The 15818-nt window shown below is 34.8% G+C and overlaps 1 protein-coding gene across 1 annotated transcript in view; it reads left to right on the top strand.

Moving 5' to 3' along the window:
- Window positions 1–7819: 7819 nt before the first annotated feature.
- MRPL3 (mitochondrial ribosomal protein L3) overlaps window positions 7820–15818 on the top strand; it is a 67921-nt gene continuing 59922 nt past the window's right edge. The window contains exons 1-2 of the mRNA XM_087946576.1: window positions 7820–8046; window positions 9598–9779. Of these exons, the coding sequence (XP_087802702.1) occupies window positions 7934–8046; window positions 9598–9779 (295 nt within the window). The 5' untranslated portion in view covers window positions 7820–7933. The remainder of the gene's footprint in view (window positions 8047–9597; window positions 9780–15818) is intronic.

The following is a 15818-nucleotide window of genomic DNA, read 5'->3' as shown; positions in this document are numbered from 1 at the left end:
ATAGGATAAAATAGTGGAGACAGGACAGGTTAACATATGCTTGGCTGGGGACTGCAACGCTATAGTGTAGGGGTTGCCAACCTTTTGGACCTCAGGGACCACCAAACTCATAATTTTAGATCCCAGGGACCACTAACTGGTTCTGTGGGTGTGGCCTAATTTGTGGGTGTGGCTTGGTGGTCATGTGACTGGCTGGGAATGGCTTGTATGTAAATATTATAAATATTTATATAAATATTGGATTTTTTATTAAAAAAAGAGCAACTTTTACCCAAAATCAGGCAAAGCAGGCAGGCAGATTGAGTTGCTCACAGAATCACAGATTCATTCAGAAATCTATTTATCTGCCATTGGCTAGCTCAGTCTGTCACATAAAATTTGCTAGCAAGCAAACTCACAAAATTAACTCACAACACACCATGCATGTAAATATTGATTTTTTTTATTTAAAAAAGAGCAACTTTTACCCAAAATCAGGCAAAGCAGGCAGATTGAATTGCTCACAGAATCATTTAGTGATCTATCTATCTGCCATCGGCTAGCTCAGTCTCTCAAATTTGCTTGCCGTGAGTCTGCACTGAATTTGCTTGCAAGCAAAACTTCAGTCCTAAGGGAAGTTCGGCTGTACTTAAAAGCAGAGCCAAAGATCTAAAGACTAGCTAGAAAACAAGAAATCCAACTATTTTCTGCTTCCTAGCTAATCTAAATCTCCCGGCAGAGCAGAACAGATGATGGGGTCAGAAAAAGGAAAAATAGAAATTTAGCAGGCAAGTTTGCCTGGTAAGAAGTGAGTGGGTGGGGAGGGTTTCCGTGGGCCATGTGGGCAGTGCAGCCTTGTGTTTCTGCACAGCCTGGATTAATTGCTTTGTGGGGATGCTCTGGGGGTGAGATTTCTCTGCGCCCCACCAAAATTTTCTCATGGCCCACCAGTGAGAAGCATGGAACAAAATAGGAAGAAAAAAAATAATTGCCTACCAAAACCATTTTTTAATTTAGTAAAAGAAATCAACTTGAAGGATATATCGTGGAAAAGATACTCAAATGAAAAAGACTATACTTTCTACTCAAACCCCCACTAATCTTGGTCAGAAATCGATATGGTGTGGACAAACAAGATAATTGGAAATGAAATATATAAAGTAGAAATAATAAATAATCCATTAAAATCATTTGGAAGGGGCAAAGGAAACAGCAAATGAGATGGACGTTAAATACACAAATCCTAAAAGAAAAAGAACATATACAAAAAATTAAAAATGAATTGGAAATATTTTTTAGCACAAATTTAAAGGAACACACTAATTTGCAGAATTTATGGGACACAGCAAAAGCCTATATGAGAGGGGTATCAATAGCCTATCCAATTAGGAAAAATAAGATAGAACGGAAACAACAAAATGAATTACAGAAGAAGATTAAAGAACTAGAAAGTGGACTTCAAAAAAAATGATGAACACTAGACATAAATTAAATTTAACATTCTTAGAAGAAAGAGTGCAGAACATAAAATCTATCAGACAAAACTTATTTGAATCTGCTAACTAGGTAGATAGCTAGCCCATAAATTAAAAGTAGAAAAGGAAAAAAGATTAATCCAACAATTGAAAGATAAAGAACGGAATATTTGTTGTCAGATGAAAGAAAAAAAAACACATTGGGAATTATACTACCAAGCAGCAATATTAAATTGGGTTAAGGATTGGGTCAAATTAAGTGTTAAAAGAATATTAACAATAGAAGTCATGACCTCCGTGAAGGTTGGCATGCATATTTGTGGGAGAAAAAGGGAAAAACAGGCATTTATTAAGAGATTCATTATTACAAACATGGAGAAAAATCAAAAACAAACATTATGTGAGAATACCATGCTAGTTGTCTCCCATGGAGGCCCGAACAGACTAGATTTAGGCAAAATGATAAAGTATAATGATTTATTAGATGCCCAAGGAAAACTAAAATCAAATCAGGAGCTAAAAGAACAAGGAATCACAATTGATTTGTGGCCATATCTTCAAATTCAAAATAGATATAAAACAGATTCAGAAGAATTTGAATTTGATATGGGGCAAAATCATTTGGACAAGATTCTGCTTGGACTGGAAGAAAAATTTATATCCAAAATGTATAAATATCTGTTGGATTTCAAAATGGAAGAGGAAACAGTTAAGAATACGATGATAGCATGGGCGCGGAATTTTGATTATAATATAAATTTAGACAAGTGGGAAAAACTATGGAATACAAACTATAAATTAATAACGGCCTCAACATATAAGAAAAATGTGTATAAAATGTTTTACCGATGGCATTTAGCCCTGGCAAGATTAGCTAGGATATACCCAAACTCAAACCCAAAATGTTGGAAGTGTAAACGAGTTGATGGTACCTTTTATCACATGTGGTGGCTGTGCCCCAAGGCCAGGATTTGGGACTAAAATTAAAGATTGGATACAAGAAATCATGGGACACCAAGTGGAATTCAAACCGGAGCTCTACTTACTGGGGATAATCAAAAAACAATATCCAAAAAAGATAAATTATATAATATTACATATATTGACAGAGGCCAGAATAGCTTACACACAAATGTGGAAAGAACATAAGATCCCAACGGAAGAATTAATTTTATAAAAAATAGCAAACTGTGCAGAAATGGATATGCTCACACTAAAAATAAGAGTTAAAGAATCTGACTATTACTCAGTTTGCATAGATGGTACATATGGCTAGAAAAGAGAAACAAGAATGGATAAAGACTATATAGAAGAAACCTCAAGAAAGTAATACATAGATAGGTAGAAAGATAAAATAAATAAAGATAGATAATAAATAAGAATTATAAAGAAAGACAAAAACTATTAAAAGTATGTACGAATAGATGATGGAAATGTAGATTAATACTGAATGTTGATGCAATCACTGCTGAAAATGTAATTAAGATGTGTACTGGTGGAAAACAATAAAATTATTTGCAAAATAAAAAAGAAAGAAAGAAATGGCAGCGGCAGGAGCCGCTCATGCTCGGAGCACCTCAGGCGCCGCTCCGGCAACCTTTCTGTCCCTCGGCGGCCACCCATTTCCATAGCAACTCTTAAAATTAAGACTTCAGCAAAAGAGAAGGTGAATCAGATCTATAAATTGAAATATTATAATGTTATAAGTTCATGCCTGGTAATCAACACATCTTTTAATGTGCTGAAACATTTGGCACAGGGATTTAACATCTGCAGATGTTTTTGTGCTTGGAATATGGAGTGCTTATGACTTAATGAGTTGATTACTGTGGTAGGTAACATCTTAAAATAATGGGAAAACTAAGAAGAAACTTCGGCTGGGCTTTGAGCGAAGGTGGTCCTCGGGATTTAAAATTATGAGTTTGGTGGTCCCTGAGATCCAAAAGGTTGGTGATCCCTGCTCTAGACCAAATAAGATGTCGTTGGGATGCTTCCATTCACATTCGATGGCTTCTTTGATGAGGATGAGGATATCGATATTTGTAGGATTTGTGATTTTTTTGTGGATTGGGTTTTAGTTGTGGTTGTTGCTGGGTAGAGAGAGTGGTTCTTGTAGTTGTTGGATGTTCATTTATTTGTGCTGTGTCTTTTTTCAAGGTTTAATCTGCTTGTATAGTGTCTTGGGATGCTACTGTGGTGTCAAGGGATGTTATACACGTTTCTATGGTATCAACTCTTTCAAACAGAGCAATATATTTGTCTAGTTTGGGTCTGCACAGTGCACAGTATATATTTGTCTAGTATATATGGATCTCTGGTGTATGCAGCTTTTATGGGAGATAAGGGCTCCAGAAACTGGTCCTCTGTCACGGGATCAGGTGATTACTGCCAACAACTGATGCAGGCGGTGACTCCACAGAGCTATTTAGATCGGGGATGATCTATAAATCTATTTACGATCGATTATCCAGTTCAATCGGGAAGGGAAATGGTGAGAGCCCCACTCAAGATCAATTGAGCAGCGGAGTGAGAGCCTTACCTTCCTAGTTAGGTGCCATCTTCAGAATCTGTAGATATAGTACCATTAAGGACTACTCATTGAGTATGGTTTGTCATCCAGTTACCAATCCTTCTAATGGTGATGCTATCTATCCCATTTTTTCTAGCTTACCAAGAAGTAGGTTGTGGTCTACTTTGTTGAATGCCTTGCTGACGTCTAAGTATATTATGTCCACAGTATTTCATTGGTCTACTAATTTCGTCATTGTATTGAAAAATGAAATAAGATTATTTGACATGATCTGTTTTTAACAAATTCATTAAAAGCTCATGATCAGAACCAATGTTTCAATGTTTGTAATAAAATCCAAGATGCTTCTATTTGTTGTTTATGTATGAATTTATTTTTCCCACTGCTGGGTTTAAGAGTGATTTGCCCACCCTGAGTCAGCAGAAAAGCAAATCAGCCTTGCAGTTAGATACACTCACTGTGGGTCCTTATATTGCCTCTATTGCTTTGGTTGCTGAACAATGCTGGACTGATTGTGCATGATTGCTCTGACTTTGATACACTCTCTTTACTGCAAATCATTAGTCAATAGGAAAAGCATTGGCCAGTCATAGGACTTAGTATATATGGGGAGTTTGGCTGCAAGAATCTACTTCTCACTTTTAGGTTCTTTGCTGTATCCTCTTACTTTTCTATAGGCTATTGTGGAAAGAAATATCCACCTGATTCAGTTCCAATCCGGGAGAAAAACACTGGAAACATGGTGGCTGATTGGAAAGATGGTTTAACAATAAAGCAGACCGTGTGGAGTTGAGAGTGGTTTTTTTTTAAATACCTTCTCTTGGGCTTTGCACTTGAGCTTACTGTTCCTGTGCAAGAACATGTATTCTATTGGCTGATGTCAGACTCCCATAGGGCCATATAGGGGTTATGTAGGGGTCATAGCTGGCTCTATAGGCAAAGTACAAATCATAGGTGTTTGTCTGAGCTAAGTTTGGTTGAAGTTTCTGAGGGTGATGCAATGAAGGGGCTCCTGTTCTGAAAGGTGTTGGGTAATTCCTATTGTGGCTTAATGGTTTTTTTCCTCTGTTGGATCTTGGGTGAGAGTATTTGCTTATGAAGCACTGACACCTGCTTTGGGCTATTAAGAAAAGGTGGGGGCTGCTTTTTCCCTCTAAAAACATGTTTCTCCATTTCTCATCCAGGGAAATATAATATTCTGCCTTTTTAATATTTCTCAAAATATTTCATTCTTCTAAGAGAGGAGTGAATGCTAACTTTCTACACTACAAATGTGGATTTCCAGATTTCTCTTTTCTGGTTAGGAAGACAATTGGAAGGGAGTCAGTCTCAGTATCTGTTTCAGGTTTAGCTAAAATAATAGTTTTAACAATAGGGGCTGTTGAGATGTCTAGCATTATTCCATAATACTGATTTAACAGTTTTGCAGTAGGTAAATCTGCTGGAACCAGATGCTGGAACCATTCTGCTTCCTTATTAGTGACTGCCTAACTGCCACATGACACAGAAGGTAGGTCATGAACCAGGAACAAGGAAATCCAGCAACTCAGCACGTGCTCGAGTATAGATCAAAAAAAACCATGGATGCACCAGGATTGTCACTGTTCTCTAACATTATCAGTCCTCTTGGGTCCAGGTGCTAAGGGTTATCTACCCTGCATTGCAGCACTAGCAGTTAACCAGAATCAACTTCATCAACTCAGTGCCACCATTGATGAAGACCTCAGGCTGTTATAGAAACCCCAATTGTAGCCTTGCAGAACTCTCTCACATCCTTATCTGAGGTAGTAATACAAAATAGACGAGGCTTAGATCTCCTATATTTAAAACAAGGGGGATTATGTGCAGCACTTAAAGAAGAATGTTGTTTTTATGGATAGCTCTGAATTGTTCTAGACTCTATGAAAGAGCTTGATAAAAGGTTAAAAGAAAGAGAGCTTGAAAGGTCCTCGCAATATGCTTGATACCAGGGACTATTCTCATGGTCTCCTTGGCTTACTACGCTTCTCTCTGCCCTAATTGGACCTATAATATTACTCATATTACTTTGTACCATTGGACCCTGTGTAGGCACTCGCCTACTAAAATTTGTCAAAAACGCTTAGCTGCTATAGATACTGATATCAATATGCTTGTAAACATGCGCTCTGGTGATAAGGACGAACAACTGTCACTATTGGCTTATCAGTCCAAAACTGAGGACAAGTCTGATACACCCGGACCAGAGCTATGGTAAGAAACCTCCTTCCCCTGAAAAGCATCCTTCCCTCTGGCATGTTTGGAGCTCCATGATAAGGTTCCGCCACTGTTCAGTGACAGTGAGCAGGATAGCTCCTAAAAACAAATAAAAACAGAGGAGATGCTGGAACCATTCTGCTTCCTTATTAGTGACTGCCTAACTGCCACATGACACAGAAGGTAGGTCATGAACCAGGAACAAGGAAATCCAGCAACTCAGCACGCGCTCAGTATAGGGTGATCAAAAACCCATGATGCACCAGGTTATGCCAGTATGTGGAAGGAGATGATTGGTCCTCCGTATGGGCCAGTATGTGGAAGGAGATTATTGGCCCTGATTAGCAAACAATGTAACTGTTCTTATTACTTCTTGTTAATAAAAGAGCAGGCCCCAAACTGTTCTGGGCTCGCTAGCTTGCTCATTCATTCCAAGGAACCTGGCTCATGTCATTTTTCCTTCTCGGCGTTGTAAGGCCTACCCCATGAGCAGCCCATTAGATGCGGGATGAAAAAACCCGCATAAATCCATATCCTATTTAGATCCATTCCAAAGTGGTAAAGCTTCTCTCTCTCTCAAAAAAAAAAAAAAAATCAAAATTGCCAGATATTAAAGATATTTGCAAAATTTTAAAACAATATCATTCTTTTTTTATTAAAATAGTTTTTATGAAAAATATTTTATTTATGTTAATATGGTTTTAATATTGTCATTTTACATGATTCAATATTCTACAAATGTGTCAATTTTAATTTTAAATACAATAAATATAACTGATAAAAATAAAAGTTCATTTGGTGTCCTGCATAATTTTTAAAAATAGCAAGGGGTTCAAAGAACAGTTTACGATAGATTTAAAAAGTTATATAAGAGAAGAGATCCCTGTATGAGTGACCTTCTAACCACTGCACCATAGAGAGCATTTTAACATACTGCACCTCTGTATGGTTTGCCAAATGCACAGTGGCAGATAGGAAAACACTCCAGAGGGTTAATGTCATTGCCCAGAAGATAATTTGTTGCCCTCTCCCCTCTTTGGAACAGCTTTATAGCTTAAGACAGTTCAAAACATTCTCAAAGATCCATCTCATCCTGGGGACCCTTTTTTTGAACTATTATCATCTGGCAGACGGTACAGAATAATAAAAACAAGGACAAAAACAAGGACAAATCCCAGGGCAGTAGCTCTTTTGAATTCTGCTGTGTTGGTGTGGTGTTGGGGTTTCCGGTTCAATGTGTGAAGGGTGAAGGATGTGTGTTGTGTTTATTTTCATGGTCATGGTCATGATGTGCACGGAAGATGGTGTTTGATTTCGTTGTACAAAGTGCAATGACAATAAAATAAACTTCTTGTACTGTTTTTGAGGGAGTTTCACCTAAACCCTAAAACGTTGAAACCTTCAACGTCTCCTAGCTTTCTCATAAATCCCTTTTTTTTTTTTTCAGCAGAACTGAACGGACTAATACTGCCTTTCATGCAGTGACGAGTTTCATTCTGCAGAGGCCACTAATGTGACCCAAATTGCATTTTTTCTCCGAGTTATAGCGCTTTTTCTAACCTCGGCGATTCTATGAGCTAAGTATAAGCTCCACCTTTTCCTCTGAAAGTGGAGTAAGTAGGAATGAAATATTTCCGGAACTTAAGAACGGGGACCGCGGGAAGGAAGATTTTCTTGGTTGAACGCTGTTTGTCCGATTATTTGGTGTGGAATCATGTCGGGAATCGGCCTGCTGTGTCGGGTAGGACTGCGACGGTTGGTACCTGGAGGCATCCTTAATTCAGTTCTCGGGGCAGCGGAGGCTGCAGAAGTTGAATTTAGACGGCAGTAAGTCTGCGACTGGATGAAGCCGAGGAGACTTGTTTTTCTACATCTATAATTCTTTTTAAGTTTCCTTTTATGTATATATTCCTGTTTAGCTCCCCCCCCCCCACTGCCAGGTCTGCCTTTCGCTTAACAATGATAAGAAAAGTAAAAACCCAACAGCAGTAACTCGTGTCTACGCATGCTTGTTTGGGTTCAAGCTTTTCTACCTCCAGGAACTGCACGTGAGACAAGCTGGGGGACAGTTTTAATGCAGAGACAAGAGTTCAAAGAAAGGCATTGACCAGTGTTGAGTTGAGTCATCGGATCTTCAGGGTCAGTAGTATTCCCCAAGTAGTGTTGCATATAATGCTATCAAATTAGTTTTCCTCTTTTCTCTCCTTTTCGTGATCCCCATTTTCGCTGGGGTCATATTAGTGGAGAAAGTAAAAGAATTTGACAGAGTGCATGGTAAGGATGTACATAATATAATGTAGCAGGAAACTGAGCCCAATTTTCAGGTTTGCATATTTATTCCTGTTGCTCGTTGGAAATTTGTGGGAGTTGGCAGCATGGGATGATTTAATGAAAAGGCATACTCTTGATGCAAATAAATGGGGAAAAGTTATAGTATTTGTAAATAATGCAACCCAAATCTCTAGCCCATATAAACCTCTAGGATTTCCCTATTCATCCAAATGGAACAGGGGTTTGTGTTTGTCAGTATAATTGTACCATATACTTAATATTCAGTATGTTAATATATATATATATATATATATATATATATATATATATATATATATATATATATATATATATATATATATATATATATATATTTGAAAGATTCATATATATATATATATATATATATATATATATATATATATATATATATATATATATAATTTTATTTTGTTATAATTAAAATTAGTTTACGTGAATCAGATCTACATTTGATGTTCCTCTGTCCATTTATTTTTTCTAATCCTTTTTTTTCTAATTCTTAAGTGCAGCTCCTATCACAATAGCTCTTAAAGTGTCAAATCCAATTACTCTTTTCCCCAGTTTTAATAATATTACCCAGATTGGATCCTCAAGTCACAAATTAATAATTACAAATTGCTCCATAACCTCCAGGATATGCCAGTTTGGTGTAGTGGCTAGAAATCAGGAGACCATGTGTTCTATGGATGAAGTCAGTGGATAACCTTGAGCTAGTGACTTTCTTTTCCTTCTAGGAAAGAGCCAATGGCAAGATGCTTCTGAAAAAAACAACCCACTGCCCTCGTGTTTCAGTCAAAATTTAGGTGCTGCCTTTCATCTAAAAAAATTGTGCATTTCAACGTGAGCTGATAATAATTGCTCTAAGAACCTAACCCTCCCCAGTTATATATTTTTCTTTTATGATACAAACTGCAAAAGTTTCTTAGCCATGTATTATGATCATTATTTCTTGACCCTTTATTATTGGTAAGTTGGGCATAAAAGTAACAAGTCAAGATTATTGCACTGGAAGTTTGAAAATGCAAACATGAATTTTTCTGAACTAACCTTTTTTCTCTTTGGTAGGGGTATGTGGTTGGTCACAGTTCGGCATATTATTTATAATAGTACATGGTGGGATGAGCATCTTTCAGAAGAAAATGTTGAGTTCCTTAAGAAACTTTCAACAGAAGAATATAAAGCTCAAACTGCTAGTAAACTTTGTCCTCTAAAAGATGAACCTTGGCCTCTGCACCCATGGGAGCCAGGTTGGTATACAATAAATTAAAGGGGTAAAATAAAGGGTTATTCTGGATGTATTTGATTGGATATATATCTAATTCCTTAATTAAAACATATTTCAAATGAATGAATTGGATCTACTAGAATTGGATCTTATGATTCTGTTCTTTTACTTCCACTTTAATAAGTTTATATATTTTACAGTAATTGGTGAAAGTCTATGCCAATTATTGGCAAGTAAAATAAAAGTTACTTCAACAAGTTCCTAATGCCCAACTCTGGGGAATTCTTATGGATATCTCCATGATAATAAACTAATTATTTTTTTTGATAAAAGTTTTATTGATTTTAACAACAAATAAAAACACATAAAACATAAAACATAACATAAAAACATCATCATTCTTCATAAATTTACAGACAGTGTATCGGTTGGTTTGCCACTCCTTTTTGTGCATCCATTTCATAGTCATCATAATAATTATGTTACATAATTCATATTATCAATCAACAATTATATATCCTAATATTATTAAACAATCATTTGACTATAATTTTACTAATTCATACTTAAGCGAGATAACTATAATTTAGTTAATTTATTTTATAACAAATCGTAAAATCATACCAAATCTATCTTAATAAAATATTCTAAAAATGTTATCAAAACCAAAAAAAAATGTATATTCGTTATTTCCTAGGTTTCTAAATATTCTATTATTATATTGTATTATCTAACCATTGATAAAAAAGATCCCAAACTTCATAAAATTGTTTATCTTCTTGTTCTCTAATTTCAAATGTCAATCTACTCATTTCAGCACATTCCAGTATTTTCTTAATAATTTCTTCCTCTAATGGTATTTTCTCACTCTTCCGACTTTTAGCAAATACAATCCTAGCCGCTGTTAACACATTTACAATCAAATACTTTTAAGTTTTTATTAAATGTATCAGATAAGATTCCCAATAGAAAAATCTCTGGTTTCAAATCTATATGTTCTTTTGTCATTTCTTCAACCATATGCGAATTCTAGTCCAGTATTTCCTGGCCTCCTCACAAGTCCACCACATATGGTAATATGAGCCAGGGATCTGATGACATTTCCAGCACTTTTCAGATTTGTTCTTGAACATTCTTGCTATTCTTGTCGGGAAAATGCCACCTGTAAAACATCTTATACAAATTTTCTTTATATGCTGTTGACAGTGTCATTTTATAATTTTGAGACCACAATTTTTGCCATTTCTCTAAATCAATCCCATATCCAAAGTTCTTCCCCCAAACAATCATTGTTTCTTTAACTTGTTCTTCCTCTAATTTAATTTCCAACAAATAACTATATAGTTTTTTAATCACTTTTTCATCAGAACCTGTCAAAATCCTATCTAAATCAGTCAATTTATCATAAAATCCTTCTGTTTTAGAATCTTTAAGATACCTTGAGTGTATTTGCCAATATGAAAACCAATTCATCTTTATATCTTGTTCTTCTAACTTTTGCATCGTTTTAAGTTCACCCTTTTCATCCAGTATTTCCCCATATCTAACTGTTTGTTCCTTCTTATAAATTATGGGATAGGAAAAAGCTTCGATAGTTGATAACCAAACTGGTATTTTCAAATAACATTGTTTCTTAATTTTCTCCCAATTCAACTATAACGATTCCCGTGATATAGTGCCTTCTGAAATAACCCTCAGCGATTTAGTTCCTTATACCATAAAAAAAAGCATGCCAACCCAATAATAAGTCATGTCCTTCCAATGCCAGTAATCTAGACTTTCTTAACGTTATCCATTCTTAGCCCACATTAAGTTTGCAGCTTGATAACACAACTCCCAATTAGGAAGGCCAAATCCTCCTCTAGTTCTAGCATCCTGTAAAAGTTTTAGTTTTATTCGCTTTCTTACTTTGCCATATATACTTCAACACAATTTTATTTAATTCTTCAAAATAATCCTTACCTAATTTAATTGGTATTGTTTGAAACAAATATAAAATTCTGGGTAAAATATCATTTTAATTGTTGAAATTCTACCTATCAGAGATAATTGTAGGTTTTCCCATTTTTTCAAGTCAGATGCTATCTGCTGTTTAAATTTGATATAATTATTCTCTTTCAGTGTAGTACATCTTGACGTCAAAAATATCCCCAAGTATTTAACTTTATTCGTGAACTTGAATTTTCAATAGGTCTGCCAACTCTTCTCTTTTGCCTTAATAACATATTTTTTGTCAGAATCTTTGTTTTGTCTTTATTTATTTTCAAGCCAGCCATCTCACCATACGCCTCTATCTTTTCCAGTAATTTTAAAGCTGTCTCTAGAGGGTCTTCCAGAATAAAGACCAAGTCGCCTCAAAGGCTTACAATTTAAATTCCTCCTTTTTAACTTTCTATCCTTTTATATTTGTATCCTCTAATATTTCTATTTAACACTTCCAAAGTCAATACAAATAATAACAAAGGGGATAATGGACATCCTTGTCTTGTGCCTTTTTAATATTGATAGGGTCTGTAAATTCCTCCGTCTATCATCACTTTTGCTGTTTGCTTGTAATATATGGCTTCTATTGCTTGAATAAATTTTCTAGCAAAGCCCATCTGTTCCAATAATAATAACATAAACTCAATTCGTTATCAAATGCCTTTTGGGCATCTAAAAATATCAAAGCCATTTGTTTTTCAGGGTGTGCCTCATAGTATTCCAAAGTGTCCAAAATTACTCTCATGTTGTCTTTAATTTGTCTCTTTGGTAGAAATCCATTCTGATCAGGATGGATAAAATTATTTAGGTATTTTTAAGCCTTCTGCCAAAATTGAAGCAAATATTTTATAATCTGCATTTAATAAAGAAATAGGTCTATAGTTCTTAATTTGTGATGGGTCAGCCCCTTCTTTGGGATAAGTTTAATATAAGCTTCTGACCATGTTTTAGGTATTTTCTTATTTATCATAGCTTCATTCATAATTTCTAACAATGAAATACTCACCGATTCTTGTAATGTTTTATAAAATTCTGCCGGGAAACCATCTGGTCCTGGTGCTTTCCGTTATTCTGCCTATTAAGTGCTTCAGTTAATTCCATCATTGTTATAGGATTTTCTAACATTTTCCCAGTTTCATCAGGTATCTTAGGTAGGTTGGCATTTTGTAAATACTGTTTGATTTTCCCTCATCAAAATCCTCCTGCTTATATAATTGTGCATAAAAGTCTCGAATAATTCTTTTTCTCCTTATTACCATGACAAACTTGACCTTGTTCGCCCATTAACTGTAGTATTCTCCTTGATTCTTCTCTTTCTCAGTTTGTATGCTAACCATCTACCTGGCCTGTTTGCATCCTCAAAGTAGTTCTGTTTAGCGCTTCTGATTTTTTGCACCAATTCTTCTTTCTCTCTTTGATCCATTTTATGTTTGATTATGTCCATTTTAAATTTAATATCTTTTTTCTGTATGCTCTCTGTAATTCTTTTCCAATTTTTTATAATCATCTTCTAAAGTTTTAATCATTTGCCTCTTCCTAATATTCTTTTTTTTTGTATAATCCATTATCAATCCTCTTGTATATGCCTTCATTGTGTCCCAAACATTCTGTATTGAAGTATCTTCTTTTGTGTTTTCATTAAAGAAAGGCCAGTTCTTTTTCCATCCATTGTATAAAGTCTTTTTCCTTTAAAATAGTATTATTTAATGTCCATCTAGATCTTCTTTTTGTCCTTTCCATTTAATTGTCATTGGGTTATGGTCTGCCCATGTACTTGTTTCAATATTTATTTCTTGAATATTAGATAATAATTCTGTTGATTTGTCCAAATCATATCTATTCTGGACCATGATGAATGTCTATTCGAATAGAAAGTATATTGTTGAGTTTTAGTATTTCTTTCCCTCCATGTATCTTTTAAATTTAGTTCCTCTATCATTTCAAAAAGGATTTAGGGAGGGTCTTCCTATTTTGTCGTGTTATTTTTGCTGTATAGTCCAATTCATTGTCTACAATTCCATTAAAATCTCCCATTATAAATATATTAGCATAGTCCAATTCAATTATTTTCTATATGTAATTTTTATAAAATCTTTTTGTTTATCATTCGAGCATAGATTGCAACCAGGAGTATTTTTGTATTGTTATCCACTATTTCAACCATTAATACTCTTCCGTCTTCATCAGTATAAATCAGTTTTGCTGGAATGGTTTCTTTAATGTACAAAACCACTCCTCTTTTCTTACAGTGGGTCAGAGAAGTAAAATTTTTCCCTATTTTTGGTCGCACCAATAATTGTTGATGTTTTTTAATGTGTACTTCTTGTAAGCAAATTATGTCAAATTTTAATTTCTATTTTATGAAAGGTTTTCCTTCTTTTAGTAGCTGAATTCAGTCCATTTATATTCAAAGAAATCAATTTTTTTTCCTCCATAGTTATGATTTATATTTAGGTCTAACAGCTCTCGTTGATCTTACTTTTCACGTTGTTCTTTAGTCTCCACTTGTCCACCTACTGCACCTTCTTCTTTTCCCATCTCTATTTGGTCCTCTTTGAAATTCAGTTAGAGTAATCTCTTTTCTATCTCTATTTCTCTTCTTTTAGAGAATTCACTATAAAACGATTCTGCTTCGTCAATTGAGCCAATTCTATATCTCTGTTCTTTCCATATAACCATTAATCCTTCTGGAATCAACCATCTGTAATTCACCTCCTTTTCCAATAATATTTTAGTCAGGAATCGATATTCTCTTTTCATCTCTCTAACTTTTCTGGGTACTTGTTTTAAAACCACAATCTCTTTATCTCTATATTTCAATGCCTTCTCTCTTGCCGCTTGTAATATCTGTGTTTTAATAGATTTTTTGGTAAATCTGACATGAACTTCTCTTGGTAGCTTATTCCTCGGACGATATCTTGTAAAAACTCGGTATATCTCATCTATTCCATCCATCATCTTTTCCTCTGTTATTTCCAGAGCTTCAGCCAAGATTTCTATCATTACTGCAGCAAGATCTTGTCCTTTTCTTCCTCTGTATTTTGAAATCTGAGATAATATTCTGATCTGTCCATCTCCCACTTCAACATCTCATTCTTGTTTTGTTCAAGCGTTGTCACTCTGTCATCAATATTTCCAATTTTCTCATCTCTTTGATTGTCTTTCTCTTCCATTTTTGCAGTTTCTCATCTCTTTGATTGTCTTTCTCTCCATTTTTTGCAGTCTCTCATCATATTTCACCATCATTTGTTGGATGTTTTCAATTTTTGTTCAATACTCCCCGCCCTTTGTTCAATACTCATTTTAAGTTCTTGAATTCCTTGTATAACTGTCGTTAGATCCATTTGTCCTTTATCTTGCTTCTCGCCATTGTTGAAAGTCGTCCTCCAGTTGATGGGGAGGCAGGAGCAGAAGTTGAGGTACCAGAAGGTAGAATTTTCTTATTCATTTAAATAACTCAGAATCTTCCCACTCTTTTAATCCAGTTGGCAGAGTGGCAATTGTAATCCAATTAGGGAAAGGAAAAACGTGAAAAAGAAAAACCAGTAAAAATAAAAGCCCAAAATTTAAAAAAAAAGAAAAAGGTTTCAAGGAAAAAAGAAAGATTTCTTCAGGTTCTTCTAGACCTTAATCCTCAGTTCCGATACTCAGAAGGAGAATAAAACCCAATAATATTAAAAATAATAATAATAATAAAAGGGAAAAAAAGAAAAATTCTTCAGGTTCTTCACACCTTAATCCAATTAAGAGATCTAAAGAAAATAAAACATAGCCATAAAAAAGAATATATACATATAAAGGTGAAAAAGCAAAAGTCCCCCCCCCAAAAAAAAAGGAAAAAGAAAAGGAAAAAATATTCTGAGGCTTTCCCTTTAGAAAAAAAAAATAAATGAAAAATAATAATAATAGTAATAAGCAAAAGTGTACAAATATTACGAAATGCTATAGGGTTGAGGAGGAGGGATAAAAGCTAACAACAAGTAAAGCAAGGAGCACACTGCATTTTATTTAAACGTCCAAGGCTCTTTATTATGGCTTCTCCACAAGTTTCAAAGCCAAGCTTCAAATATTCAGTTGA

Source organism: Notechis scutatus, chromosome Z (genome assembly GCF_049901735.1).
Source record: "Notechis scutatus isolate UNSWTSFEM ecotype Mainland chromosome Z, rNotScu1.2, whole genome shotgun sequence".
NCBI lineage: Eukaryota > Metazoa > Chordata > Lepidosauria > Squamata > Elapidae > Notechis > Notechis scutatus.
Note: the sequence above shows the minus strand (reverse complement) of the source record. Positions and strands in the feature narration are given on the sequence as shown.